Source organism: Leptodactylus fuscus, chromosome 7 (genome assembly GCF_031893055.1).
Source record: "Leptodactylus fuscus isolate aLepFus1 chromosome 7, aLepFus1.hap2, whole genome shotgun sequence".
Classification (NCBI taxonomy): Eukaryota; Metazoa; Chordata; class Amphibia; order Anura; family Leptodactylidae; genus Leptodactylus; species Leptodactylus fuscus.
This window is the reverse complement of record NC_134271.1, coordinates 63,178,546-63,206,489: the sequence shown is the minus strand read 5'-3', so window position 1 is coordinate 63,206,489 and position 27,944 is coordinate 63,178,546. Positions and strand designations below refer to the sequence as shown.

Sequence of the window (27,944 nt, the reverse complement as noted above, 5' to 3'; positions counted from 1 at the left end):
GAGAGGACTGAAACACCACACAGAAGAATTACATTTTATATGAATTCTTTTGATGTGCTGCAAGGTATCTGTTTTTATTGAAGTGACATCAGGGGTATATCTACCGTGGTAGCAGCGGAGGCAGCTGCCACAGGGCCCGGGATACTAGGGCACAAATTGTTCCTGAGTTACACCCAAAACCGGGAAGGAAACTTGGAGGAACTTTTCATCCATATTGATTGGATTTTCAAAAAGATACAGAGGGATTCAGATCAAAGGAAAGGATTCTTCTTCCAAATAAGAAATGAATGGAAATAAGAAACAATGTAAAGATTACTTTGACACTGGGAGAACATAAATCAGAAATGTGTAAGATATGACAAATTAATGCTCATATCCCGTCCTTCAAAGACTTTGAGTTGGGCTCTACCACGTAGATCTATATGCAACCAAAAAAGTGATCATTATTGAAATGTGCTCCACATATAGCTTGATACCAAGTGGAGTGTAATTTAATCTAATGAACATACCTCAGAACAATATCAGTCAATAAAAACCCAAATAGGATCACAGGAACAAAACAAAGGACAATTTTAGTTCTACTTTGAGGTGTGCTTTACACAAAATGAACTTAGAGATTCACTGTAAACTAGTACCTTAGTATTCTGCGTCACTATATGGCAAGACTAATTCACCATTCTTCACACTTCCTACTCAAGTGAATGGATAAGCTTAGTCTTTGCAAAAAAGAGACCTTTAATGGGTCCACCGTACAGGATAATAGGAGAGAAAAAAAAGATTCTTCTCTTCATACTTCGACAACTGTCCTTGGCCAAAAACTTAAGTGGGACTTAAAGGTATTGTGAAAGCCACAAGTACTACAAACTATAAACTATGGTAAGTTCAATGACAAGTAAACATAGGACACAGAGAAATCATAGGTCCACTATGGCTCCATTCATGGATACATACCTGATAAGAAGGGATGAGCTCCCTGTCAAGAGCTTTGGTGACCAGCACTTCTCCTGTATTTTCATTTATCCTGAATGTTCCCTTGGGTTCCTCATCCACACCTTTCCCGTACAGACGAAACTTGGATCCTTCTATCCTGTCACTCACCACAACCTGAAAGGGAAAACTAAAGGGTCAGCTTGAACTTCGCAATAATGCGATGTATGCAATCTCAGCACATTTCAGATGTTTATCAGGGCAGCATTATGGCAGTTTAACTCGATGAATTCCTACGATCCCTACTCTAAGACTGATGCCCCAATGGATCACATTACAGTACATTTAATTATATCATAGGCTATCACAACCTTTATTCAAATAAAGAATATATATGCTGTTGAAGCAATTTACTAACCTATCTACATCAGTTTTCTGACCAGAGTAGATCTCAATTCTGATGCACATACTGTATGTGTGCCAGAATCATTATGAGATCGGAGCCTTAAGTATTTCAGGTGTATCTTGTGACAGCGTGAGAACAGGCTAAGACTGGTGTATAAATTGCCAGTCATAATGAAGTCCCCATTGTCTCCACAAGACACCTCCTTTACTTAAAAAACAGCTTGTAGGTCCAGGACCTGGACCCCATGGTGATCAGCTATGCACTATAATGACAACTCAACTTTTTTAAGTGATCCAACAGTGCAGTTTTTGTTTCTGTTCATATGATCAAAAATAATAAAATGTACACTTTTTTTTAACAACATTTACATTTTTTAATCAATTATTATATTATGTTGATCCAAAGCAATTATTATATACTTTAAGTGGTGTTACCCTTTTAGAGCTGGCTAAGAACAATATGACTACATATTTTGTAGTAACCATCTTCAGTTGCCTACCAGATGATGCTTATTATTCTAGTCTGTAGTTACACCGCTCAGAGCGCCAAATTGGTAAATATACAATATGTCAATCAAATATGACTACAAAAGGAATGTTTAAGACCACAAAGAATGGAGCAGCATAGATGAAGAATACATAAAATACAGCCATTCATTCCACATTAAGTTACTGTATAGTTCTGATTCATTCTCTGGTTGATGGGACACAACAAAATGCATTTACAAAATTTCTTTTTGAAGTCTGAATATAGTAAAAGAGCAGAGGCCTGGACGAGGAACAGTTCATGAAGAATAAGACTCTGTTTATGATGGAATTTGTGAAGTCTACATGGCCTATTCATCACCAGTATACTGCCTCTTATCTATAACATACCAGCAAGGACGACAAAGCAGTAATGACAAGGGCTGGGAATAAGAATATGCCCTGACGTCAGTGTATGATTATTCCTCGTTCACAGATAATATAGAATATTATCAAGAAGGGTAAAGCTATAGATTTAGCAGTGGCGAGTTTATCTTTTATCTCATTTAACTGCATGGTATTTACATAGTGACAGATCTCTGCAGAGGATGTAGAAGGATTAATAAGAGTACTATGGAAAACTACAGAGCAGTGCCTATGTACTAAACAGGGAGAGGGGAGAAAGTGGTGTCTGTCAGTAGATTCTCTTTCTGAGAATAAATGGTTAGCAGAAATAAAGCAATCTTATCCTTAACTGCCTGTCTGGAGGCCCCCATGCACATTAGATGGTAGGACAGGTCTATTAAAACCAGTGTCCAGCTCATACATGTCTAATGTATATGCGCTCCATTATATCTGCTCCATATGAATACTAACTCTCCAGACATATAATGGAATGCCTTTATAACTGCTTTGCAATGTCTATCTACTGATCAATGTAATGTCTATCTACTAGTCAATGTAATGCCTATCTACTGGTCAATGTAATGTACAGTATATCTACTGGTCAATGCAATGTCTATCTACTGGTCAATGTAATGCCTATCTACTGGTCAATGTAATGTCTATGTACTGGTCAATGTAATATCTATCTACTGGTCAATGTAATACCTATCTACTGGTCAAAGCAATGTCTATCTACTGGTCAATGCAATGCCTATCTACTGGTCAATGTAATGCCTATCTACTGGTCAATGTAATGTCTATCTACTGGTCAATGTAATGTCTATCTACTGGTCAGTGCAATGCCTATCTACTGGTCAATGCAATGCCTATCCAATGGTCAATACAATGTCTATCCACTGGTCAATATAATGCCTATCTACTGGTCAATGCAATGCCTATCTACTGGTCAATGCAATGTCTATCTACTGGTCCAAAGTAAAAGCCTGTATTATACTAAAAAATGGCATCCAAAATTCTGTTTGTTATCAGAAGCATACAAGAAACTTGTCATGACTACACATGACAGATCTCCTATATTATAGGGTTCAGTCATTTACTGAACAGTGACAAGTAAAGACTTTGCTTACCAGACTGCAAACAAGCAGTTCTACATCAGTGCAGGAGAACTAATATATTGTACTGTATGTGTAAAATAGAGTAGGCACACACCTTAAATATTTATCTTTTTGCATGGGAATAGTTAAACCTGGATCCAACTGAGCCTGTAGCTGTAGTGAGAGTACAGTGTTAGTAGTGTTAGTGCCCTGTCACAGTATGGTTTAGCGGTTATATTGTATCATGTTTTGTGGTGTACTTGCACTATATTGAATCTTCATGTCACATTACTTGGTTCAGGACATCACATAGTCAGTGCAACTCACTGATTTTGGGCTTTGCCCAGGTTACCCAGCGCAAAAATAGCTCCCTATTTAAGGGCTCATTCCTGTGCTCAGGAAATGGGATGGCTTGGAGGACCACTTGCTACAGTGAAGAATATCTTGGAGTGTAACTAACCAGCCTGAGAATGTATTGGACAGCTTGAGAGGGAAAGTCTCATTCTTGTAAAAAAAAAAAAAAAAGCTATCTAGTTCTGTGAAACAGACAACCTAACCAGACTCAGCAGCATACTGGCAGAGAAGGGCTTGCCATAGTGGAGTAGCCATATTACCACCATCCTGGCAGTGATGAGTAGTTGCCAGTGTCTCATTACATATATACACAGTGTAACCTGGCTGACGCAGGTTAATATATAAATTAAGCTGATACGGATTTCGAAGGTGAACATTAAAGACGTTGACTTGGAAGTTGAGCTGCAGTAATGGCACCCAGCAACCAGATGTACCCCTAAACAGCTGATCCATGTGGAAGCCTCTTGTTAATCCCCATCAATAAGATATTTATGGCCTATTATAGAGATAGGTCATAAATTAAAAAAAAAAAATCCAGCAATCTTGAAATTCTGGCATATGCAACTTTATATAAAAACACTGATCCTCTGTAGAGATGAGCGAACACTAAAATGTTCGAGGTTCGAAATTCGATTCGAACAGCCGCTCAATGTTCGTGTGTTCGAACGGGTTTCGAACCCCATTATAGTCTATGGGGAACAGATACTCGTTAAGGGGGAAACCCAAATCCGTGTCTGGAGGGTCACCAAGTCCACTATGACACCCCAGGAAATGATGCCAACACCTCTGGAATGACACTGGGACAGCAGGGGAAGCATGCCTGGGGGCATCTAACACACCAAAGACCCTCTATTACCCCAACATCACTGCCTAACAACTACACACTTTCCACATTCAAAAAAACCTCTATCAAAGTGGGAAAATACCTGGAAACCTTCTTTACTCCCCAAATGGATGGACACAAACCCCAATTTAAGCTCAACAAACAGTAACAACCACCCCTTTAAATCACGTTCCCCATGACAACCACAAATGGAATAGGCAATGGGAATTCCAAAAGCCCTCACCCTTAACTGTCATTTTGAGTGTGTGTGTGTGTGTGTGTGTGTGTGTGTGTGTGTGTGTGTGTGATGTGGTAAGACCTTCCAAAATTCACTTTTCTAGCCCTTAACATGAGCCCTTCCAAACAAAGTTACATGACCTTAAGCTGAGCTACCAGCAGAGATTGAGGCCCTTGGCATGAGTAGAGCCTTGCACCAGCAGTGTTTTTGGCACTTAGGGTGAGTTGAGCCTTGTACCAGCGTGTGTCCCTTAACATCAGGCGGGCCCTAAGTTCTGCGCTTTGCACAAAAGTTCCACATTAACTAGGCTGAATGGTACAAAGATTAGTAGGCCCGAGAACCAGGAACAGGTCTTGCAATGGCTGTCGGATAACGCTTAAAGCACATTGTCCACCAGCCAGTCAGCCTCTACCTCCTCTTACCCAACAGTCTTGTCCTCCTTCCACCCAAAATTCCCAATCTTCTCAGAACAATAACCCCAACTGTCCCTGCTCCCCAGAGCTGTTCTCCCTTCCTTTGACTGTACCGCAACCTGCCCCTCCATTTCGCGATTCCACGGACCTAACAGACGAGTATCTGTGTCCAGATGCTCAAACACTAGAGTCTCCTCCATTCCATCTCCGGTCGATTTGGTGGCGGATGACCAGCAACCCACCCTCATCGACGACGATGAGACGCAGTTGCTGTCAGGGCAGCCAGTTGACATGCGCATTGTGCAGGAGGAGGAGGCGAGACAGGAGTTGGAAGAGGAGGTGGTGGACGACGAGGACACCGACCCCACCTGGACAAGGCAGATGTCAAGCTGGGAAAGTAGTGTGGATGTTGAGGCAGGTGCAGCACCAAAAAGGGTAGCTAGAGGCAGAGACATGTCCAGAGGCAGAGGTCAGCTGCTTTGCCGAAGCCAGGCCAGACCCGGAATGTCCGAAGATGTTCCCTTTTGTACCCAGCCCAGAAAAACTCCCCCATCGAGGGCACGTTTCTTGAAGGTGTAGAGTTTTTTCAAGGAATGCGCCGAGGACAGATATAGTGTCGTCTACACAATTTGCCTCTCGAAATCGAGTAGGGGCCCTGAGAAGAGCAACCTGTCCACCACTTCAATGCACCGTCATTTGGAATCCAAGCAATGGAATCAGTGGCAGGCAGCAACGGCAGGACAAACGTCGCCCGCCGTTCATGCCACTGCCTCTGCTCACAGTGCTGGCGATGCACTCCAGAGGACGAGCCAGGACATCACTTCATCTGCCTCCGCCACTTTGTTGACTTCTCCCTCATCCTCCCCTGTTTCTGTCTTATCTCCTTCTCCTGCACCATCAAAGGCACCATCAGGCGCTTCTTTACAACAACCCACCATCTCTCATACATTGGAGCGCCGGCAGAAATACACCGCTAACCACCCACCCACGCAAGCCTAGAACGCCAACATCGCTAAACTGCTGGCCCAGGAGAGGTTGGCGTTCCGGCTTGTTGAAACTCCCGCCTTCCCGGACCTGATGGCAACTGTGGCACCTCACTATGCCGTCCCTAGCCGTCTCAACTTCTCCCGGTGTGGCGTCCCCGCCTTGCACCAGCACGTGTCACTCAACATCAGGTGGGCCCTTAGTTCCGCGCTTTGCTGCAAGGTCCACTTGACCACCGACACTTGGACAAGCGCCTGTGGTCAGGGATGCTGCAGTGCTTATCTTTAATGACAGGCAGGGTGAATGTGGTGGAGTCTGTTCCCCGGGTGCAAACTGGGGTGGCCTATCTCCTCTCCCAGGCCAAAATTCATGGCAGGAGTAGACTGAAACCCTACGACGCTGCAACCTCCACCACAGCTACTAGCGGCAAACGCTAAAACACTGGTGTGGGGAGACGTCAGCAGGCGGTGCTGAAGCTCATCAGCTTGGGGGACAGACAGCACAGTGCCTCCGAGGTCAGGGATGCCATCCTGGCTGAGATGGCATTTTTTTTTCCCTGCTACACCTGGGGCCTGGCATTTTTACGCCTGTGATAATGGCTGGAACCTGGTAGCGGCTCTGGAGCTTGCCAGCCTCCAACACGTTCCATGTTTGGCCCACGTCTAACCTAGTGGTGCAAAGTTTTTTAAAAACATACCCAAATGTACCGAAGCTACTGTTGAAAATGCGGCGCTTGTGCGCCCACTTTTGCAAGTGCACAGGAGTCGCTGCTAGCCTAAAAACACTCTAGCAAGGCCTACATCTGTCCAAACACAGGCTGTTGTCCGTCATTCACACACGCTGAAACCCTACAATACCATATCTTGAGCAGGGTGTGTGAGCTGCACAGACCTTTGATGGAGTTCCATCTACAAAACCCAAGGGTTCCTCAAAGTCAGCAACCAAAGTTTCTGCACCATGAGTTTCCAGGGGTGGCAGAGTTATGGCTAGGGGAAGAGGCATGGATAGGGATGATGTCTAGGGGCAAAAGCAGTGTGGATGTGGAGGCAAGCTAAGCAGGAAAAACTGGGGGTACAAGCTAAGGCATGGACTGGGGTGATGTCTAGGGGCAAAAGCAGTGTGGATGTGGAGGCAAGCTAAGCAGGAAAAACTGGGGATACAAGCTAAGGCATGGACTGGGGTGATGTCTAGGGGCAAAAGCAGTGTGGATGTGGAGGCAAGCTAAGCAGGAAAAACTGGGGGTACAAGCTAAGGCATGGACTGGGGTGATGTCTAGGGGCAAAAGCAGTGTGGATTTGGAGGCAAGCAAAGCAGGGAAAATGGTGGCTAGAGGCAAAGGGATGTCCATAGGCAGCAAGGGCAAAGATGCAAAACTCTCCCGTTTCAAGAATTTTCCTGACTTGTTTCCCCACAAAACATTCCTGGGAGGAGGGCTGAAACACCACCCTCCTCCTCCTCCGCTGTTAGATTTACCCCAGCTACGAGCTGAAAACGCTGCAACACTGGTGTGGGGAGACGTCAGCAGGCTGGGCTGAAGCTCATCAGCTTGGGAGACGGACAGCACACTGCCTCTGAGGTCAGGGATGCCATCCTGGATGAGATGGCAATTTGTTTATCCCCGCTGCCCCTGGGGCCAGGTTTTTTAGCTTGTTGGAGGGCTCTGGAGCTTGCCAGCCTCCAACACGTTCCATGCCTGGCCCACATGTTCAATGTAGTGGTGCAATGATCTTTAAAAACATACCCCAAATTAGCTGAGCTAAGGGTGAAAGTGCGGCACTTGGACACCCACTTTCCCAAGTCTACAGTACCTGGAGCTAGCCGCAATACACTCCAGCAAGGCCTACATCTGCCTGAAGCACCTACTGTTGTGCGAGGTCACCACACGCTCTAACCCTAGATACCGTATGTTCAGCAGGGTGTGTGAGCAGCAGAGACCTTTGATGGAGTACCAGCTACAAAACCCAAGGGTTCCTCAGAGTCAGCTCCCTCACTTTCTGCACCATGAGTTTCCATGGGTGGCAGACTTATGGCTAGAGGCACAGGCATGGATAGGGGTGATGTGTAGGGGCAAAAGCAGTGTGGATGTGGAGGCAAGCTAAGCAGCAAAAACTGGGGGTACAAGCAGCCGGTGACATCATCACTGACAAGCACAGCTGTCTGTCAGCTGACAGGCTGACTTTCACCAAAATGAACAGACAATGGATAGACTCATCATATACATGTCAGTTACATGACAAATTTAGTGCAATTTGCAAGTCCAAGATGGTTTGGAGATCTGCGGAGAGGAATCTCACCACCTCTTGCGGGTGCCATCATTTGGAAGGCAAGCCCTGGGCTCAGTGGGTGAGAGCAAGCGCAGGATAATCGTCGTTTGGCCTGGCGGCCACTGCCTCTTCCACTGTTGACAGGGCTGGCGCTGCAGTCCAGACCAGGAGCCAGGACACCTCCACATCTGCCTCTGACACTTTGGGGAGTTCACCCTTATCCTCACCTTTTCCTGCCATTTCTCCTTTTGCCCGCGCCATCATGCGCCTCTTCCCAGCAACTCCCCATCTCCCAAGCCTTTCATTTCATGCTAAAGTACAGCGCAACCCACCCACATGCCCAAGGCTTCAACGGCCTCATCTCAAGAAATCTGGCCCAGGAGATGTTGGAATCCCGGCTGGGGGACACTCTGCCCTTTTTGGGCAGAGTGTCTACTGCGCCACCGCACTGTGCCGTCCACACCAGCACTTTCCCCCAAACATGAGGCGGTCCCTAAATTCAGCGCTTAGCCCTAAAGTTCCATGTGACCAGTTACGAATGGACAAGTGCATGCGGACAGGGACGCTACCTTTCAATTTGGGCACAGTGGTTGAATGTAGTTGAGGCGTGGACCGGGTCGCAAAATGTGGTGGCCTGACTTGTCTCCCCACACAACATTCCTGGGAGGAGGGCTGAAACACCACCCTCCTCCGCTGTTAAATTGACCCCAGCTACGAGCTGGAAACGCTGCAACACTGGTGTGGGGAGACGTCAGCGGGCCGTGCTGAAGCTCATCAGCTTGGGGGCCAGACAGCACACTGCCTACAAAGTGAGTCATGCCATCCTCGATGAGACGGCAATGTGGTTTTTGCCACTGCACCTGGGCCCAGGCATGTTGTCATGTGTGATAATGGCCGTAACCTGGGATTGGCTCTGTAGCTTGGCAGCCTGCAACATATTCCATGCCTGGGCCACGTTTTTAACTCATTGCTGCTAATCTTTTGAAAAAGGTACCCCAATGTTCCTGAGCTACTGGTGAAAGTGTGGCGCTTGTGCGGATAGTTTTTAAAGTGTATAGTTGCCGCTGCTAGCCTCTATGCACTCCTACAACGCCTGTACCTGCTGGAACAACGGCTGTTGTGCGACGTCTCCACACTGCTGGCACTAAACATATCATGTGTTGAGCAGAGTGTGTGAGCAGCACAGACCTTTGATGTAGTTCCAACTCCAAAACCCTCGGGTTCGTCAAAGTCAACTCCCTCAGTTGCTCAACCATGAGTGGCCATGGGTGGCAGACTTATGTGAAATCCCATCCCATCCATTGCACTGGACACGAAACATTAGCATGCGCTCAGCACAACTTCGGATATGGCAGATGCGTTAAGCAGGGTGCAGGGTACAACACAGACCAGGCCCGAGCACCAGGAACAGGTGTTAGAAATACTGCAGCATCTGCCATTTCCTTCCAATTTTGGGGTTTTGGACCCGCCACCGACTTGTCTGGACCTAAGTGGGGATCATGAGACACAGTTGCCATCAAGGCAAGCTGTGGTCATGTGCGGTTTGCAGTAAGGGGGCAGTGCGCAATTGGAAGAGGAGTTGGTGGATGACGAGGCCACCGACCCCACATGGACAGGGGTGATGTCTAGGGGCTAAAGCAGTGTAGATGTAGAGGGAAGCTAAATCAACAAAAAACCTGGGTAGAAGCAAAGGCATAAACTGGGGTGATGTTTAGGGGTGAAAGCAGAGTAGATGTGGAGGGAAGCTAAGCAGCAAAAACAGTGGGTAGAAGCAAAGGCATGCAAAACTCTACCCTGTTGGAAGACTTATTCCTAGGTCTGGAACACGTTAATGGCCCCCCTGGACAAATTACTGCCACTCAGGGGCCTAGTGTCACCAGGAGGGACAAGTATAGGCGCATGTTGTGGGAATACCTGGCCGACACCAGCTCTGTCCTCTCCGATCCCTCTGTGCTCTACAGCCTAAACTTATTTTCTCATCTTTTTTTCTGAACTGCACATCTCTTGCCTGCTTCCTTTGGGATCTTAGAAATGGTGGTCCACTTCCACAGATGGTAACTTCAATAGACAGTGTAACGGGAGTAGCTGAGGGATCGCTGTCTTAACCACTTTTTGGCACAAAATTAACTTCCAAAGCCAAATATGGTGCAAGTATATGATGCAAGGACACCTACACACCTATCTCTGACACATTGGGGAGTTCACCCTCATGCGCCCTTTTGGCCTGCACCATCATGCGCCTCTTCCCAGCCACTCCACATTTCCCAAGCTTTTCATTGCAGGCAGAAGTACAATACAACCCACCCCCATGCCCAAGCCTGTAACAGCCTCATCGATAAACTGCTGGCCCTGGAGATGTTGGTGTTTGTTTATGCTTCTGGAGACCCAGGCCTTCCGTCAGCAGATGGCAGCTGGGGCACCTCCCTATGCTGGGCCTAGCCGTTACTACTTCTCTTGGTGTGCTGTCTCTGCCTTGCGCCTGCATGTGTCCCATAACATCAGTCGGGCCCAGAGCTCTGCGCTTTGCTGCAAGGTCCACTTGACCACCGACACATGGACAAGCGCCTGTGGTCAGGGATGCTGCAGTGCTTATCTTTAATGACAGGCAGGGTGAATGTGGTGGAGTCTGTTCCCCGGGTGCAAACTGGGGTGGCCTATCTCCTCTCCCAGGCCAAAATTCATGGCAGGAGTAGACTGAAACCCTACGAAGCTGCAACCTCCACCCCAGCTACTAGCGGAAAACACTGTAACACTGGCATGGGGAGATGTCAGTAGGCCGTGCTGAAACTGATCAGCTTGGGGGACAGACAGCACAGTGCCTCCGAGGTCAGGGATGCCATCCTGGCTGAGATGGCATTTTTTTTTCCCTGCTACACCTGGGGCCTGGCATTTTTGCGCCTGTGATAATGGCTGGAACCTGGTAGCAGATCTGGAGCTTGCCAGACTCAAACACGGTCCACGCATGGCCCACGTTTTCCAACTTGTTGGTGCCATGTTTCTTTGAAACCTACACCATTGTGCCTGATATACAGGTCAAAGTGGGGCCATTTTCGTAAGTGAGAACTAGCCTCTGCTAGGCAGAAAACATTCAGAGCACACTCCTCTCATCTTCGCACCGTTGGCTGGCGGAGGAAGACGAGGGGGTTGGAGTGGCATCTGATGTCCCTATCCCACACGAGGCTAGAGGGTGCACTTCAGTGCATCCCATTGCTTCACCACAAATGGTGTGAAGGGGAGTGGAAAATGGAGGAAATGGAGAGTGACCCTTACAGTTGGGGCCAGCAAAGGCATGCCAAGTAACACACTGGCACACATGGCTGACTTCATCTTGGGTTGCTTTTCAACACATATTTCACATCATGAAGAACAAATAATACTGGATTTTTTCAAGCCTCGAACCCCGGTCTAGGTCTAATGTCTGTTCCTTTCTTATATTAGGGGAGAGGGAAAAAAAATTACTTCAGTGATACGTTTAGCGTACATAGACTGACTATTAATGTGTATCCCACTTAGTGTTGTTAGGGTTACACACCGTCACAACCTGGCTAAAGCTTCTATAGCTGTTAATAAAGTCAACATAACTTTACGGTATCCAAAAAGACAGCTGGTACCGACAGAGAGCAAGACAAATGTCACCCAAAGCTGTGAGCTCTGAACACCCACAGTGACTTTGGCGTCATCATCATTATAAGGGAGTGGGTGGTAATAAATAACTTGGCAGTGCCTAAAACCCAAAAAGCTTATACAACTATATTTACATTAAGATACACAAATGAAACTTTTCAGTAGCATGTCATGAGACAAGCTGATAAGCTCTTCCTTTGTGCAGTGCTATTTGAAAGTTAAACGCTGCCTTTATTTTAATTCTGGAGAAGGTGCAGACATTAGATTTAGAACATGTTGTCTTCATTGTCCAAATCCTCTATATAGGTAACGCGTTTTTCGGGCCGAGCTGTCTGGGAACGAGCTGGTGCAGCACTGACAACCTGGGTGAATATGGCAAGAGCCTGAGATGTAGGGTGAATGAATCCCCAAATTATTTGTGGAATTCTCAGTGAGACAATGGCACTGTATACCAGTATTAAAAATTGTGGGTGCACATAACCCCCATATATTCTTTGAATTCCCAGTCAGACAATGGCACTGTATACCAGTATTAAAAATTGTGGGTGCACGTAACCCCCATATATTCTTTGAATTCCCAGTCAGACAATGGCACTATATACCAGTATTAAAAATTGTGGGTGCACATAACCCCCATATATTCTTTGAATTCCCACTCAGACAATGGCACTGTATAGCAGTATTAAAAATTGTGGGTGCACGTAACCCCCATATATTCTTTGAATTCCCAGTCAGACAATGGCACTATATACCAGTATTAAAAATTGTGGGTGCACATAACCCCCATATATTCTTTGAATTCCCAGTTAGACAATGGCACTGTATAGCAGTATTAAAAATTGTGGGTGCACGTAACCCCCATATATTCTTTGAATTCCCAGTCAGACAATGGCACTATATACCAGTATTAAAAATTGTGGGTGCACATAACCCCCATATATTCTTTGAATTCCCAGTCAGACAATGGCACTGTATACCAGTATTAAAAATTGTGGGTGCACATAACCCCCATATATTCTTTGAATTCCCAGTGAGACAATGGAACTGTATAGCAGTAGCAAAAATTGTGGGTGCACGTCACCCCAATATATTCTTTGAATTCCCAGTTAGACAATGGCACTGTATACCAGTAGTAAAAATTGTGGGTGCACATAACCCCCATATATTCTTTGAATTCCCAGTCAGACAATGGAACTGTATAGCAGTAGCAAAAATTGTGGGTGCACGTCACCCCAATATATTCTTTGAATTCCCAGTTAGACAATGGCACTGTATACCAGTAGTAAAAATTGTGGGTGCACATAACCCCCATATATTCTTTGAATTCCCAGTCAGACAATGGCACTGTATACCAGTATTAAAAATTGTGGGTGCACATAACCCCCATATATTCTTTGAATTCCCAGTCAGACAATGGCACTGTATACCAGTATTAAAAATTGTGGGTGCACATAACCCCCATATATTCTTTGAATTCCCAGTGAGACAATGGAACTGTATAGCAGTAGCAAAAATTGTGGGTGCACGTCACCCCAATATATTCTTTGAATTCCCAGTTAGACAATGGCACTGTATACCAGTAGTAAAAATTGTGGGTGCACATAACCCCCATATATTCTTTGAATTCCCAGTCAGACAATGGCACTGTATACCAGTATTAAAAATTGTGGGTGCACATAACCCCCATATATTCTTTGAATTCCCAGTCAGACAATGGCACTGTATACCAGTATTAAAAATTGTGGGTGCACGTAACCCCCATATATTCTTTGAATTCCCAGTCAGACAATGGCACTGTATACCAGTATTAAAAATTGTGGGTGCACATAACCCCCATATATTCTTTGAATTCCCAGTCAGACAATGGCACTGTATACCAGTATTAAAAATTGTGGGTGCACGTAACCCCCATATATTCTTTGAATTCCCAGTCAGACAATGGCACTATATACCAGTATTAAAAATTGTGGGTGCACATAACCCCCATATATTCTTTGAATTCCCAGTCAGACAATGGCACTGTATACCAGTATTAAAAATTGTGGGTGCACATAACCCCCATATATTCTTTGAATTCCCAGTGAGACAATGGAACTGTATAGCAGTAGCAAAAATTGTGGGTGCACGTCACCCCAATATATTCTTTGAATTCCCAGTTAGACAATGGCACTGTATACCAGTAGTAAAAATTGTGGGTGCACATAACCCCCATATATTCTTTGAATTCCCAGTCAGACAATGGCACTGTATACCAGTATTAAAAATTGTGGGTGCACATAACCCCCATATATTCTTTGAATTCCCAGTCAGACAATGGCACTGTATACCAGTATTAAAAATTGTGGGTGCACATAACCCCCATATATTCTTTGAATTCCCAGTGAGACAATGGAACTGTATAGCAGTAGCAAAAATTGTGGGTGCACGTCACCCCAATATATTCTTTGAATTCCCAGTTAGACAATGGCACTGTATACCAGTAGTAAAAATTGTGGGTGCACATAACCCCCATATATTCTTTGAATTCCCAGTCAGACAATGGCACTGTATACCAGTATTAAAAATTGTGGGTGCACATAACCCCCATATATTCTTTGAATTCCCAGTCAGACAATGGCACTGTATACCAGTATTAAAAATTGTGGGTGCACATAACCCCCATATATTCTTTGAATTCCCAGTCAGACAATGGCACTGTATACCAGTATTAAAAATTGTGGGTGCACGTAACCCCCATATATTCTTTGAATTCCCAGTCAGACAATGGCACTGTATAGCAGTATTAAAAATTGTGGGTGCACGTAACCCCCATATATTCTTTGAATTCCCAGTCAGACAATGGCACTGTATACCAGTATTAAAAATTGTGGGTGCACATAACCCCCATATATTCTTTGAATTCCCAGTCAGACAATGGCACTGTATACCAGTATTAAAAATTGTGGGTGCACATAACCCCCATATATTCTTTGAATTCCCAGTCAGACAATGGAACTGTATAGCAGTAGCAAAAATTGTGGGTGCACGTCACCCCAATATATTCTTTGAATTCCCAGTCAGACAATGGCACTGTATACCAGTAGTAAAAATTGTGGGTGCACATAACCCCCATATATTCTTTGAATTCCCAGTCAGACAATGGCACTGTATAGCAGTATTAAAAATTGTGGGTGCACGTAACCCCCATATATTCTTTGAATTCCCAGTCAGACAATGGCACTGTATACCAGTATTAAAAATTGTGGGTGCACGTAACCCCCATATATTCTTTGAATTCCCAGTCAGACAATGGCACTATATACCAGTATTAAAAATTGTGGGTGCACATAACCCCCATATATTCTTTGAATTCCCAGTCAGACAATGGCACTGTATAGCAGTATTAAAAATTGTGGGTGCACATAACCCCCATATATTCTTTGAATTCCCAGTGAGACAATGGCACTGTATACCAGTAGCAAAAATTGTGGGTGTATATAGCCCCAATTCTATTGCTAGGGGACTTGCAGGGTATTTCTGAGGTGAAGGTGGGGGGGCACACCGTTGGAACGGGGATTTGGGGTGTATATATGGGGTATACGGGAATACACTGTCAGTGTGTTCCATTCAGGATCCTGGGAAAGCTGGGTTGCGGCGATTGAGCCCGTCAGTGCCACGTTACACTGACAAGCTTCTCCCTGGAATTGAAGTTATATGTAAGCCCAATATATTCTTTGAATTCCCAGTGAGACAATGGCACTATATGGCAGTAGCAAAAATAGTGGGTGTATATAGCCCCAATTCTATTGCTAGGGGACTTGCAGGGTATTTCTGGGGTGAAGGTGGGGGGGCACACCGTTGGAACGGGTATCGGGGGTATATATCGGGTATACGGGAATACACTGACAGTGTATTCCATTCAGGATCCTGGGAAAGCTGGGTTGCGGCGATTGAGCCCGTCAGTGCCACGTTACACTGACAAGCTTCTCCCTGGAATTTAGCTCTTATAAGAGCTGTTGGTTGTCTTCTCCTTCCTATCCTAGCCTGTCCCTGCCTACCCAGAATCTAACCCCTAGCTAACTGGACGGAAACCTCCGTCCTCGGTGAATTGCAAGCTCAGAATGACGCGAAGCTGGGCGGCGCTGTTCTTTTAAATTAGAGGTCACATGTTTTCGGCAGCCAATGGGTTTTGCCTACTTTTTTCAACGTCACCGGTGTCGTAGTTCCTGTCCCACCTACCCTGCGCTGTTATTGGAGCAAAAAAGGCGCCAGGGAAGGTGGGAGGGGAATCGAGTAATGGCGCACTTTACCACGCGGTGTTCGATTCGATTCGAACATGCCGAACAGCCTAATATCCGATCGAACATGAGTTCGATAGAACACTGTTCGCTCATCTCTAATCCTCTGATCCACCTTACAGCATTATATAGAGATAGATAGATAGATAGATAGATAGATAGATATTAGATAGATAGATAGATAGATAGATATTAGATAGATAGATAGATAGATAGATAGATAGATAGATAGATAGATATTAGATGGATAGATAAAGTGATATTGCAGATTATCGGACTACAAATAATTACATTCTGTATACTTTTCTAGAACATGGATAACCACTGCTTGAATCTCAGTGACAGATAATGATGGCACCCACTAAATGCATCAGTAAGACAAAAAGGGCTGCACTTACATTACATTAAACTAAACATACATCAATTTTACAGCGTTGTTGCGTTCAGTGCTGCCCATATTAACTCACTGGCCATAACACATGTCCTCTGGGGAACATGCGGCAATCTACATCACCATCCAGATGGAAACTTCTTCCCTGAATCATGGACTTTTCTTCCCAGCTGTTTGTATTTAAAATCACCAGGCAAAATGATCTGTTCACATCGCCCCTGAGAAGGACGAGGATGGCTGCTGCCAAGTTCTTCATTCCTGTGGTTGATGCATATGTTGTCGGTGTTTATATCAGTCTAATGGGAAAGCTGCTTTTAGATGCGACTAAGCCAATATAAGCAACTGGCATTCACTTCAGAAAAAAAAACAACTTTACTTGTCAGGACATGTAGACTAGAAGAATGTGGCATTGACAGAGACAAAATCTGAAGAGGACATAAGTGTAAATATGAGGGTGGCTGATAGCAAATGAAATAGGAGTGTGGAGAGTGTTGAGAACTGATCAGCCTTAAAGAAGTGCTATTCACTGTGCACATGGCTTCAGTTGTTAGTCACCCACCAGAGTATGATTTCATTTCTGATGAAAACAGCATTTGTCTAAACTTTACTGACTGCCAGAGCAGCCGGGAGGAGGTAGGCACTGGTCTTGATTACCAGACAAGCCAAAAGCTGCTTTTAGATGATGTATGCAAGTGAAGGAGATGAGAAATACGTGCAATTGGTGTGAATACTTTATTATCAGCATCGTACACAGTCCTGCTCAAGCTGTGTTCACACGGCATGTTTTGCCCAAAAATAGAAAAAATGCATGTATTTTTGGACACCGCTGATTTAAAAAACCGCATGCATTTTTTTAAAGTGCACGTGGTTTTCAGATGAAAAGACATATGTTCTTTGAGCAAATGTGTACAGTGTGACACAGCCTTAGGGGGCGATCACACTATTGTTGGATGTCTGTTCTGATGGATCAGTTAAAAAAACGGACACATTAACATCAATTAGTGTCCATTAGAGTCTATTATTGTACATAATAACAGACAGGACAACTCCCAGGTTCTGCCTCCCAATGAAAACAATAAGCTCCCTGCTCGGTCTTGCAACGTATGTTGCAGTTGATTTAGCTGAAGAGTCTGCAGCTTGAGACCGGTGCTTATTCATCTGCGCCTAATCAGCGTCAGAAAGCCAATGCAGAGCCGGCAACGGGGAAACTACAGCAAGAATTCCTCTTCATTTTCACCATGTGTACAGCCTCTTAACATCTGAATGGTCTGTCCGCCCTTAAGCTTGATTTATAATAGCCTAGCACCAATGTTATAAATGTATACCAAAAAAATATAGCCTTAGTTTTGTAATAAGAGTAATAAATCCCAAATCAGAACAAAGTCGCAGGAAGACTCTGATTTCTTTATCGTTAAGTGAAATGCAGCACACTGAAATGAAGCATTGCTGTCTCTTTTTTGATGCTACTTAAGGTGAGCCTTCAGATTTCTAGCCTGCTATTTATCTAATGTTTAATGGGTAGAAAATTGTCATTACTTTTAAACATGGAGTTATATTCTCTTCCCTGCTGCATTTATCTCCTGACTTCATAAATATTTTAAGCTTAAAAGGTAGTATTCATCTCTCAAGAGCAATGAGGCTATAAACCCTGGCTGGTCATGAAAGAGATTCCTTACCCAATGTTTCCAATCATTAAACCATGGATTTAATCAGTCAATACGCCACAGAACAAAGTTAAAAGCAGGTGTATCGGGGCTGCAGATCAATAAAGCTCTGAGAGACAAAATGACAAAACACTTCCATTCCAAACTAGCCACTGAAATCCCAGAAATATCCGCATGATGCAATATTCTCGGAGGAAAAACAAAACACTTAATGTGAGGTTATTGGAAAGTTGGTGGGTGTCTTTATTAAACCAGAGTAAAGCCGTCATGCCGCTTAATTCTATTTATCCCAAGAAAGCCATTAATAATTATACAAAAACTTGGATAATTGGATAATTGGATATATAATGTATCTTTTTTTCTTTTGGATATTCAGCACACGGTGACATTTCATGGGCAATTAGTGTAAACACGACTTCCTTCATATATTCTACTGCAGTCAGCCCCCTGAAATCTTCGCAATAGCTAAGAAAGTCTGGTGTTTCCCAGTTTGGTTTTTCATTAGTAGAGAATAATAAGCTCCATGCCAGAGTTTTCCAACCTGTGAATCACTGTCTATTGCAAATCCACAACTCCCAGCATGCACTTGAACAGTTTGGTTGTGCTCCTCTCAGCTCACACTGATGCATAAGTTGGCAGGGGAGAGGTCCATGTGTTGTCCATCCTGGGCACACAGGTTGGCAAAGGTATGGAGTTGGCACAGTGTTTCAAAGCCTGGCGTGTTTTAAGCTAAGGCCTGGTTCACATCTGCATTTGGTATTCCGTTTGGCGAGTCTGCTTGGGGACCCTCCAAATGGAATATCGAATGCATTAAAAAGCGGTTAGCTAAGAAAGCAGATGGACTCCATAGACTATAATGGGGTCCGTGTGCTTTCTGCACGAATCATGCGGAGAGAAAGTACGAACACAGATGTAAACCAGGCCTAAGAGTTGACGTTGCATTTCATATTATGTTGTATTTGCGTATGTCACAAATTATGATATATAGAGTGTGTTATATTAATGAGTACATGGCACCTTAACTGATGCAGGTCAACAGATGGACACTGCTCTGGAAGTGACACAGGTCTGCAGGAGGCAGAATCGCAGTGTTTGTCTGCCCACTGGTTCAACTGATACAATGTCCACTATTTTCAGCTGAAGAACAGCAAGTTACAGACTACATACAGTTACTGCTGACAGTTCTTTTTTTTCCATAGTATCTGTCTATAGTGGCTTAGTGCATAAGATAATACTGTTTTACATGGCTCTGCTTGGCTAACATACATATAAATACATATATCATAAAGAAACTCTTACATATCTTAAAGCAGTTCCTTAAAGAAACTATGGACAGTCATCTATATCTAAAAGTTTTTTTTAACAGTGAGTGTCAAGAGTAGAGAGATGGATACATTGGTTTGTAATAAACCATCTTCAACAAAAAATTCACAAAGAGTTTGGTACTTGACTAAACTGAAACTTTGTGATTTTCTGCAAATGAACCAAGAATAAGAGCAGGAGGATCACTTGCAGCCTGGTCCATCATTTCATACTGTATTGCCACTGATGTTACCATTGCTACCACCACTGCCACTACTCAGTCAGATATCTCCTGTGGCCTAATCAGTCATGTTGTACTCTATACTGTACTTCTACTCATGCGGCTCCTGCTACTATCACTGCCAGCACTCAGCAGCCATCTCATGTGGCCTATTCAGTCATGTACTACTCCATATTGTATTCCCATTGATGTTACCTCTGCTACCACCACTGCAACCACTCAGTCGGATATTTCCTGTGGCCTGGTTAGTCATGTTCTACTCCATTCTGTACCGCCACTCACTTGGCTACTGCTACCACCACTGCCACCACTCAATTAAATATCTTCTGTGGCCTGGTCAGTCATGTTCTACCCCATACTGTATTGCCATTGATGTTACCTCTGCTACCATCACTGCCATCACTCAGTCAGATATCTCCTGTGGCCAGGTCAGCCAAGTTCTACTCTTTACTGTATCACCTCTCATGTGTCTATTGCTACCACCACCGTCACCACTCACTCAGATATTTCCTGTGGCCTGGTCAGCCATGTTCTACTCCATACTGTATTACCACTGATGTTATTACTGCTACCACCACTGCCACCACTGAATCAGATATCTCCTATGCCCTGGTCAGTCATGTTCTCTACTACCAGAAGTCAACAGTCATCTCCTGTGGCCTAGTTTGTCATTTTATACTCCATATTGTTTTTCCACTGATGGCACATCCAAGTGCCATGACCCTGTAACCCACTGGCATAAATTGTAGTCCACAGGGCAGCCGAACCATCCAGAGATGGCCACATATACTCATGCAAAGTCTTGGTCCACATTCCAGTGATGAGATTACCAAAGACGGGAGGGAAATGGAATTGCAAATAAGGAATTCCTAAGTGGTGGAATTGCTTAAGCAATTTCCAAATATGGTGAAGAAAACTGGGAAATCATAGACAGCAAGAGAAACAAGCTAACTGTAATCGAACACCATGCTGTTTAGTAGAGTGTAAGACAAAGTGTAACACAAAGGTTTTCACCACAGCCTGCTTCAAGACAGGATGGGCTTGGCAGATTATACCTCAACAATGGTTTCAGAAAATTGGTGGTTTTGTGGACTAAAAGCTAGATCTGCTAACTTGCAGAAAATAACATAGAGAGTAGATCAAATCAAGGAATGCATTGAAATATAAAATACAACAACAAAAGAACAACAGGATCCAAGACTATGTCAAGTCTAGGAATTCACTGACAATGCCAAATCAGCAAGAGATTGTGTAACAAGGACAGCAGGCCAAGCTACATAAGTTCTGAGAAAAAGCCTAATACAATCAGTCACAGGCACCTACACAAACCTCAATGACAGGTCTTAATACTCCGCCTTAGGTCAGGATTGGACAATGAGAGCACTCTGTCTGTCTGTCTTTGTGTCTCAAAGCTCTGACAGGCTGCCAACCCAGCCACAGCTTGACTGGTAGGCATAGCCACCTTAAAGCTACAACTGTGAACACTGTTGCACTAAAAAGTATGATGGATACAAGTATTTAGATTACTAACAAAGTTTTCTTTCCACCATATAATGTCTGGGCTTTTCATTGATATGAAACACAGATAAGGCCAGAACAACATATAGTAATGTTTGACAAAGTGGGTCACATTAACTCCTGCACATGCTGATGGCATCTGATGTCACACCTATGTCACACCAATGTATTACTGCCACCTAAAAGTTGAGCTTCAGTTCACCTGAGTACACACACCTTGAGAAGTTCTGTTCAGGATGAAAATGTCACCAGGACGTAGTTTTATTGACAGATGCCATCAGCATGTGCAGGAATCACCGTGACATACGTTGTCCGACATAACTACCTGTCATTCCCCCTCCGCACAGTGCTGCAGTGGCTCTATGTATATGCTGCATGTCTCTCCCCCTTACAGATCCTCTCTCCCCTCCCTCTCCTGCACTGGTGTGATATAGTACAATGACTACTATGTAGTCAACCCTGTCAGAAAGGAGAGGGGAGACAGAAGAGTGGCGCAGGAAGAAGAACTGGACAACAATGCAAGAATAAAATGCAAGAGTCTCATGTACTCTGTTTCTCCCAATTACACCTGCTGTCTCCTGCACAGCTCAGTCCTTTTGCTTTCTCTTCTGTCATCCCCCCACCCCTTCCTTACACACACATTCAGTTACGCGCTCCTCTATTCTGTCCACTTCACAAGCTGCTCTGTCTTCTCCGTTCCTCCACACCTCCCAGTTGCTGATTTACTAAGATTCCCTGCTGTTCTTTACAAGCATCAGCTACAAGGATTTCAATGACGGATGTAATATTAGTTTGATATTTTGTAGTATTGTGATATTTGGTAAAAAATTTCAAAGGATTGGACTACCTTGTTGATAATGAATTTCATTTGTGCTACCTCAGCTCATGGTCAATGAAGGCAGCAGATCTCAGGAATAGATATTTCCATTGCCAGTAAGGGTCCCAGGAATAAATAAGTCTGTTATACTGCCAGATGATTTAAATATGGAGGATCAACATATCAATTACTCTCCAATCTAATGCAGGGAGGATAATGACATTCATAGGTACAATGCTGCAGGAATGTATTTTGTAGAGAAGGTAATAACACTCTTCTGTATGAAACCAAGAGGCTTGAGGTACCGAGCGGGAAGGGGTGATAATTGCATTCGCCAAGACTGAGGACAGAAGACAACCCAACTTCTTTCATCTTGTAAGGTCAATTAGGACTGTGGTCTACGTACAATAGAATATAGCCGGCCTATTCTCCTTTCAAGAACAGAAAATAAGGATTTTTCACATCAGCTATTGAACAGTATTCCAAGAGCACTGATACAAAAGCCTCTGTACATTTGCTCATTAGTCTGCTGAATTGGCGGAGGGTTGAAAAGGAATTTTAATATAATACCATGCCGAAAACCAATGAGGTGACTAAGCTCCTGTACGTATGTCTGTCTATCTATCTGTCTGCAAATTTGTTGCAGCCCAGACCATACACCACTTATTGACTCATGCAGGGGCCATTTTCACACATTGTTCTTTACCAAATGATCACTGCACACCACCAAGGAAGCTGTCTGCATTGCCATGCCTGGCATATTCTGCTTCATTCCGGCGGTAGTCCTTTCCCCCTTGGTGGCAGACCCAAGTAAGCATTGGCTGGCTGTCGCTACAATGCTGCCATCATTCTCTAGCTGATAGCTTTTCTTGCCATCACCTCATTGCATGGGGTTGGGGGTTAACAGGCAGAGGATTTGCCGTAAATGTACAATAGATGCAGATCCTACCTCAGACACATGCATGTATCTCAAGAACTGGTGTCCAGTGACCCCCATTTTGTCATTGCCAAAAATAAAGAATTGACCAAGCATCTGCATTCTGCAACTATCACATCTATGGGAGTTCTGAAAATAGCTTTTTTGTAGACATCTCTGAAGAGAACTGTGCATCTATTCTTAATGGCCATGAAACAGTGGTCAGATGGACTCATATTCTTCAGATGAGCTCAGGTCCTAGTTCCTATTTGGTCATAGATAAGCCATAAATGTGTGAGATAGGAAAAAAAAACCTTTCAAGGGATTGCCCAGGATCTGATCATTTTTGAAAGTGATGACCTATACACGATAGGTCATCACTATCATATCTGTCGGGGTCCAACAGCCAAACCTGAGACCTTTCAGGTGATATTGCTACCAGAAGCCATATACTAGGCATAAAGGCTATTCATGTGAATGGGAGGAGGGCTGCAGTTCCAGGCACCCACTATACAGTGTACAGAGCTTCTGTCTGTACAGTGTGGCAGCTAGCTTGGTTCCTGTACTGTATTTAGCTGGTGAGCTTGGGTCTGGTACTATAACTATAGTTTTTCTTTGTTGCCTTATATATTCACTAATCTTACATAAGGTTTATTGGAAGGATATTTGTCAGCATAATAAGCATTTGGTCAACAGCTTCTACAGTGTATACAGAACAGATTAAACCTGCCTTACTAATGTCCTCTAAATACAGCCCTGGCTGGAGCACAACACTCTTTGGCTCTTGACCATCTATCTGACTTCATTCGAGAGGCATGGTGTTGGTTGCTGTTGGACCATACCCTATTAACATGTGATAGATTTTTTGCACTGAAGATTTTATGTGCTTTGTGAATATCCACATCTGCAGCTTTCCCATTATGTTTGGATTTTTGCAGTGGATGTCACCGTTTTCAGTCCCAAATCTGCAACCAAACTGAAATCAGGACGTGCTGGGAGTTGTAGTATCTCAGCTGGGGAGCCACAGATTGTTGATAAATGATACAGAGTACAGGGAACCTTCTTATGTACTGTGTAGCAGCTGGTAGAGTACATATGGCTGCTGACATTATAGATGTAGCCTCCTCTATTAACACTATGGAATGACAAGAGCATTTTTATTTCTGAGCTTTCAAGGTTTCTGTGAGATCTCTCATCATCCGCTGTTCTAATCCGCCAGTAGAAAGGTTACGCTTCTTGCTGATAAATGGCTTCAATTAATATTTATGATATGTGTTTACACATTAGGAGAGCAGCGCTATCTGTTCACAGCACCACAGAGATCACAGGGAAGGCAGCTTATCTAGAGTAATGTCATCTACAAAGAGGCAACTATGTTTTATGAGAACACTCATCCTCTTGACCCTCAAGGACACCTCAGTCCACAAGGTTGAACAAACCATTGAGACAGACTATGCAACTGATATGGGGCCTAAATTGAGGATAAGAAGACCAATTATGTTCAGTAGGAACCTAAAGATGCTCATACATGTTATATGAACGATGGCTGAAATTAGGGTTGTCGAGAGATTAAACCTTTTTCATTTTGCAGGCACCAAATCACGAATAACATCAGCCATTTAGAATGACCTTCAATGATATAAAATGAAATATATACGTACTGTAGATCGCCATGTTCTCTGGAGGAGATAAAAAGTTTGACTTGGAAGTTTTACTAATGTAGACTTTTAAAGACATGAACCATACATCCCAGTCTTATACATTGATCTAATGCTTTTCAGCAAAATCTACAAAAATGGACATGAGGTTCTTAGTATAAATATTGATCAAGGTGCATAAGCCCACTAGCCACGGTGACCTCTGTAGAGTTAGTCCCTACTCTACTGGGTGCGGCGCTGCACAGCAACCATTACCACCGCAACGCAGCGCTCACAGGGTGAGGGACTCAGCGGTACAGCAACACCCTTGTCACCACCACACCACCCCATAGACACAGCACCACATGAGAGGCAGACACCATACAGCACCGCACCATGTGAACAAATCTAAAAAAAGAAAGATCAATATGTATACTATGTACGTCATATTCAGTATTGCAGAATTTGCTGAAATGCACAAGATCGATGTATAAGATTGGGATGTACAGTCCATGTCTTTTTTCTTCCTGGATGCAGTTTTACTAATGTATTTGCACCTTGTTTTAGACTATTTTTTTTAATAACTAGCTAGACAAGGGGATGTGGCTCAACTATATTTGAAATTAAATGTATTGCAAAGGGTTAATTTAATGGCTCAACTATATGAAATATTCCAGGTTTAAACATTATTGGTAAATTCTCAGCTTTGCTTAGACTTTTGAAAGGGAGGTGCCTGGTATAGATTGGAGAGAACAATATTCTTAGCAAATGATCATAAGACGCACTTCTTATTACCAATTATTAGGAGCTAAGGCTACATGTATACAAATGTGTACATTTTAGGGTCTGTTGGAATGAAATCCATGTGCTGCCACAGACCCATTCGTTTTCAGTAGTGACATGTGCTGAGTTTTTCGATAGGCTCAAGGCCTCCTACAAGGACCCATGGTAATACATAGGCAAATATATGGGTCTATAAAAAAAATGGGTCAGTGTGCTAGCTGTGAAAAACACTAACCTGGAGTCTTAGCATTTATTTTAAGCCTTGGCATTATTCTGAGGTAGTAAGTACAGATTTAAGTGCAATATTCAGACTTACTTAAATCTAGAAAAGTCTGTGTCCAACCTAGTGTATGCCCATCTACATGAAGGGTTATGGGGGTATAAAAACTTTGTGCATTAAAATAGTTAGTACATTGGACTTACAACTGCTTAGCTATGATCATTGAATTTACTTTATATCCTGGTTGTTTGGAAACACAACAAATGAGCCCCCTCCCACCCGAAATAGAGAGACCTGACCTGAGGTTAAAGAGGACCTTTCACCACTTTTGGGCACATGCAGTGTTATATACTGCCAGAAAGCCCAAAGGGCGTTTCTGACCATTAGCCAGAGACGTCCTTCTGCCTCGCGGCGCCAATCGCGCTGTGCTGCGGAGCGGGGAGGAACGCCCCCTCCCTCTGCTCACACAGCTCGTCCATAGACGAGCATTATCAGGAGCGGGAGGGGGGAGTTCCTCCCCGCTCCAAAGCACAGCGCGATTGGCGCCGCGAGGCAGAAGGACGTCTCTGGCTAATGGTCAGAAACGCCCTTCTGACCATAGAGCACTACGGTACCGGCACCGTAAGCTCTTTACACCGGGGACAGATAGGGAAAGCCGACAGTGCGCTGCATTCAGCGCACTGTCGGCTTTCTGGCAGTATATAACACTGCATGTGCCCAAAAGTGGTGAAAGGTCCTCTTTAAGTGACTACTTCTATATTCTTGCTTATTATCGTTACTTGTGCACATTGTTTATTTATTTGTTCATTTATTTATGTTGCTTACTTATAGAGCACATTGTTTCTTTTCTTTTATTGTACTTTTATATTTTGTAGAAAAGATAGTGTTTTTTACTTAAAAAGGACCTTTCATGTCCTCATGAATATGCAGTTTTATATACGGCTAGAAAGCTGACAGAGTGCTGAATTCAGTGCACAATCGGCTTTCCTGGTTAATTCCCCAGTGGTGGAGATATCAGTGCCGTTAATTTTGGCACCACTATCTCCCCATTGTCAGAAGGGCGTTCCTCATAGCCTAGCGTCATATACAACCCGAGCCATCATGATAAATCAAAAAGACGGTGTTGCTCCTATATGTACCGTATATGTTTTTAGCCTGTCTTATGTGTTTTATCAAGTGTGAGTGTTTACAAATGTCAGACCTCTTTGAAAATGAGGTTTGCACGTCCATGGTTTTGATTTTAATGTTTGACATGTGTGTTCATATGGGCACACCCCTTGTAGGTGTGCACTCTATGGTCTGTATTAGAGATGAGCGAACAGTAAAATGTTCGAGGTTCGATATACGTTTTGAGTAGCCCCTCAATATTCGACTACTCGAATCGAATATCGAACCCTATTATAGTCTATGGGGGGAAAATGCTCGTTTCAGGGGTAGGCAACGTTCGATCAAATCATACTTACCAAGTCCACGAGTGAGGGTCGGGCTGGATCCTCCATGCAGTCTTCTTCTTGCAGCGTCCCCGCAGCGTCTTCTGGCTCTTCATTCACTCTGCCAGGCATCGGGCCTGGACCAGAGCCGAGTGCGCATGCCCGCACTACAAGCGAACATGCTCAGTCGACTCTGTCCAGGCCCGATGCCTGGCAGAGTGAATTCAGAGCCGGAAGACGCGGCGGGGAAGCTGCACGGAGTAGACTTCTAAAGGTAGGAGAAGAACCAGCATTGATTGGCCAACTGTATAGCATTCGGCCAATCAATGCTGGCTCTGCATCGAACTTTTACATTTGAACAGTGAGTGGTACTCGATCGAGTACGAGTATTTTGAATACCGTAGTATTCGATCGAATACCTACTCGATCGAGTACTACTCGCTCATCTCTAGTCTGTATCCTTTATTTATGTCAGTATGTGGTTTGCTTTGTTCACACCAAACAATACATTTGAAAAAGGAGCGTATGATCTCTGAAACACGTTATGTAAATGGTTTTATAATAAAGCTATTGTACTTGAAGACGTCCTGGCAAGCGCAGACTATTTATTCCTTTGGTCCTTCTGGAGATTTGTTGTCCTTCACTTGTGTGATGGCTTTCCTGCGGCTGCCCTGAAGGGGACGGGTGATTTATATCTCTGCATATTGAGGTGTTGTGATCTGATAACAACACCATAAGGTGTTGTTTTCTGC

At 44.0% G+C, this 27,944-nt stretch overlaps 1 protein-coding gene across 1 annotated transcript in view; it reads right to left on the bottom strand.

The window, feature by feature from the left end:
• Positions 1-370: 370 nt before the first annotated feature.
• Positions 371-27,944, bottom strand: part of LOC142214455 (cadherin-13-like) — a 295,805-nt gene continuing 268,231 nt past the window's right edge. The window contains exons 5-6 of the mRNA XM_075283403.1: positions 952-1,104; positions 371-418 (exon numbers count right to left, since the gene is read on the bottom strand). Of these exons, the coding sequence (XP_075139504.1) occupies positions 371-418; positions 952-1,104 (201 nt within the window). The remainder of the gene's footprint in view (positions 419-951; positions 1,105-27,944) is intronic.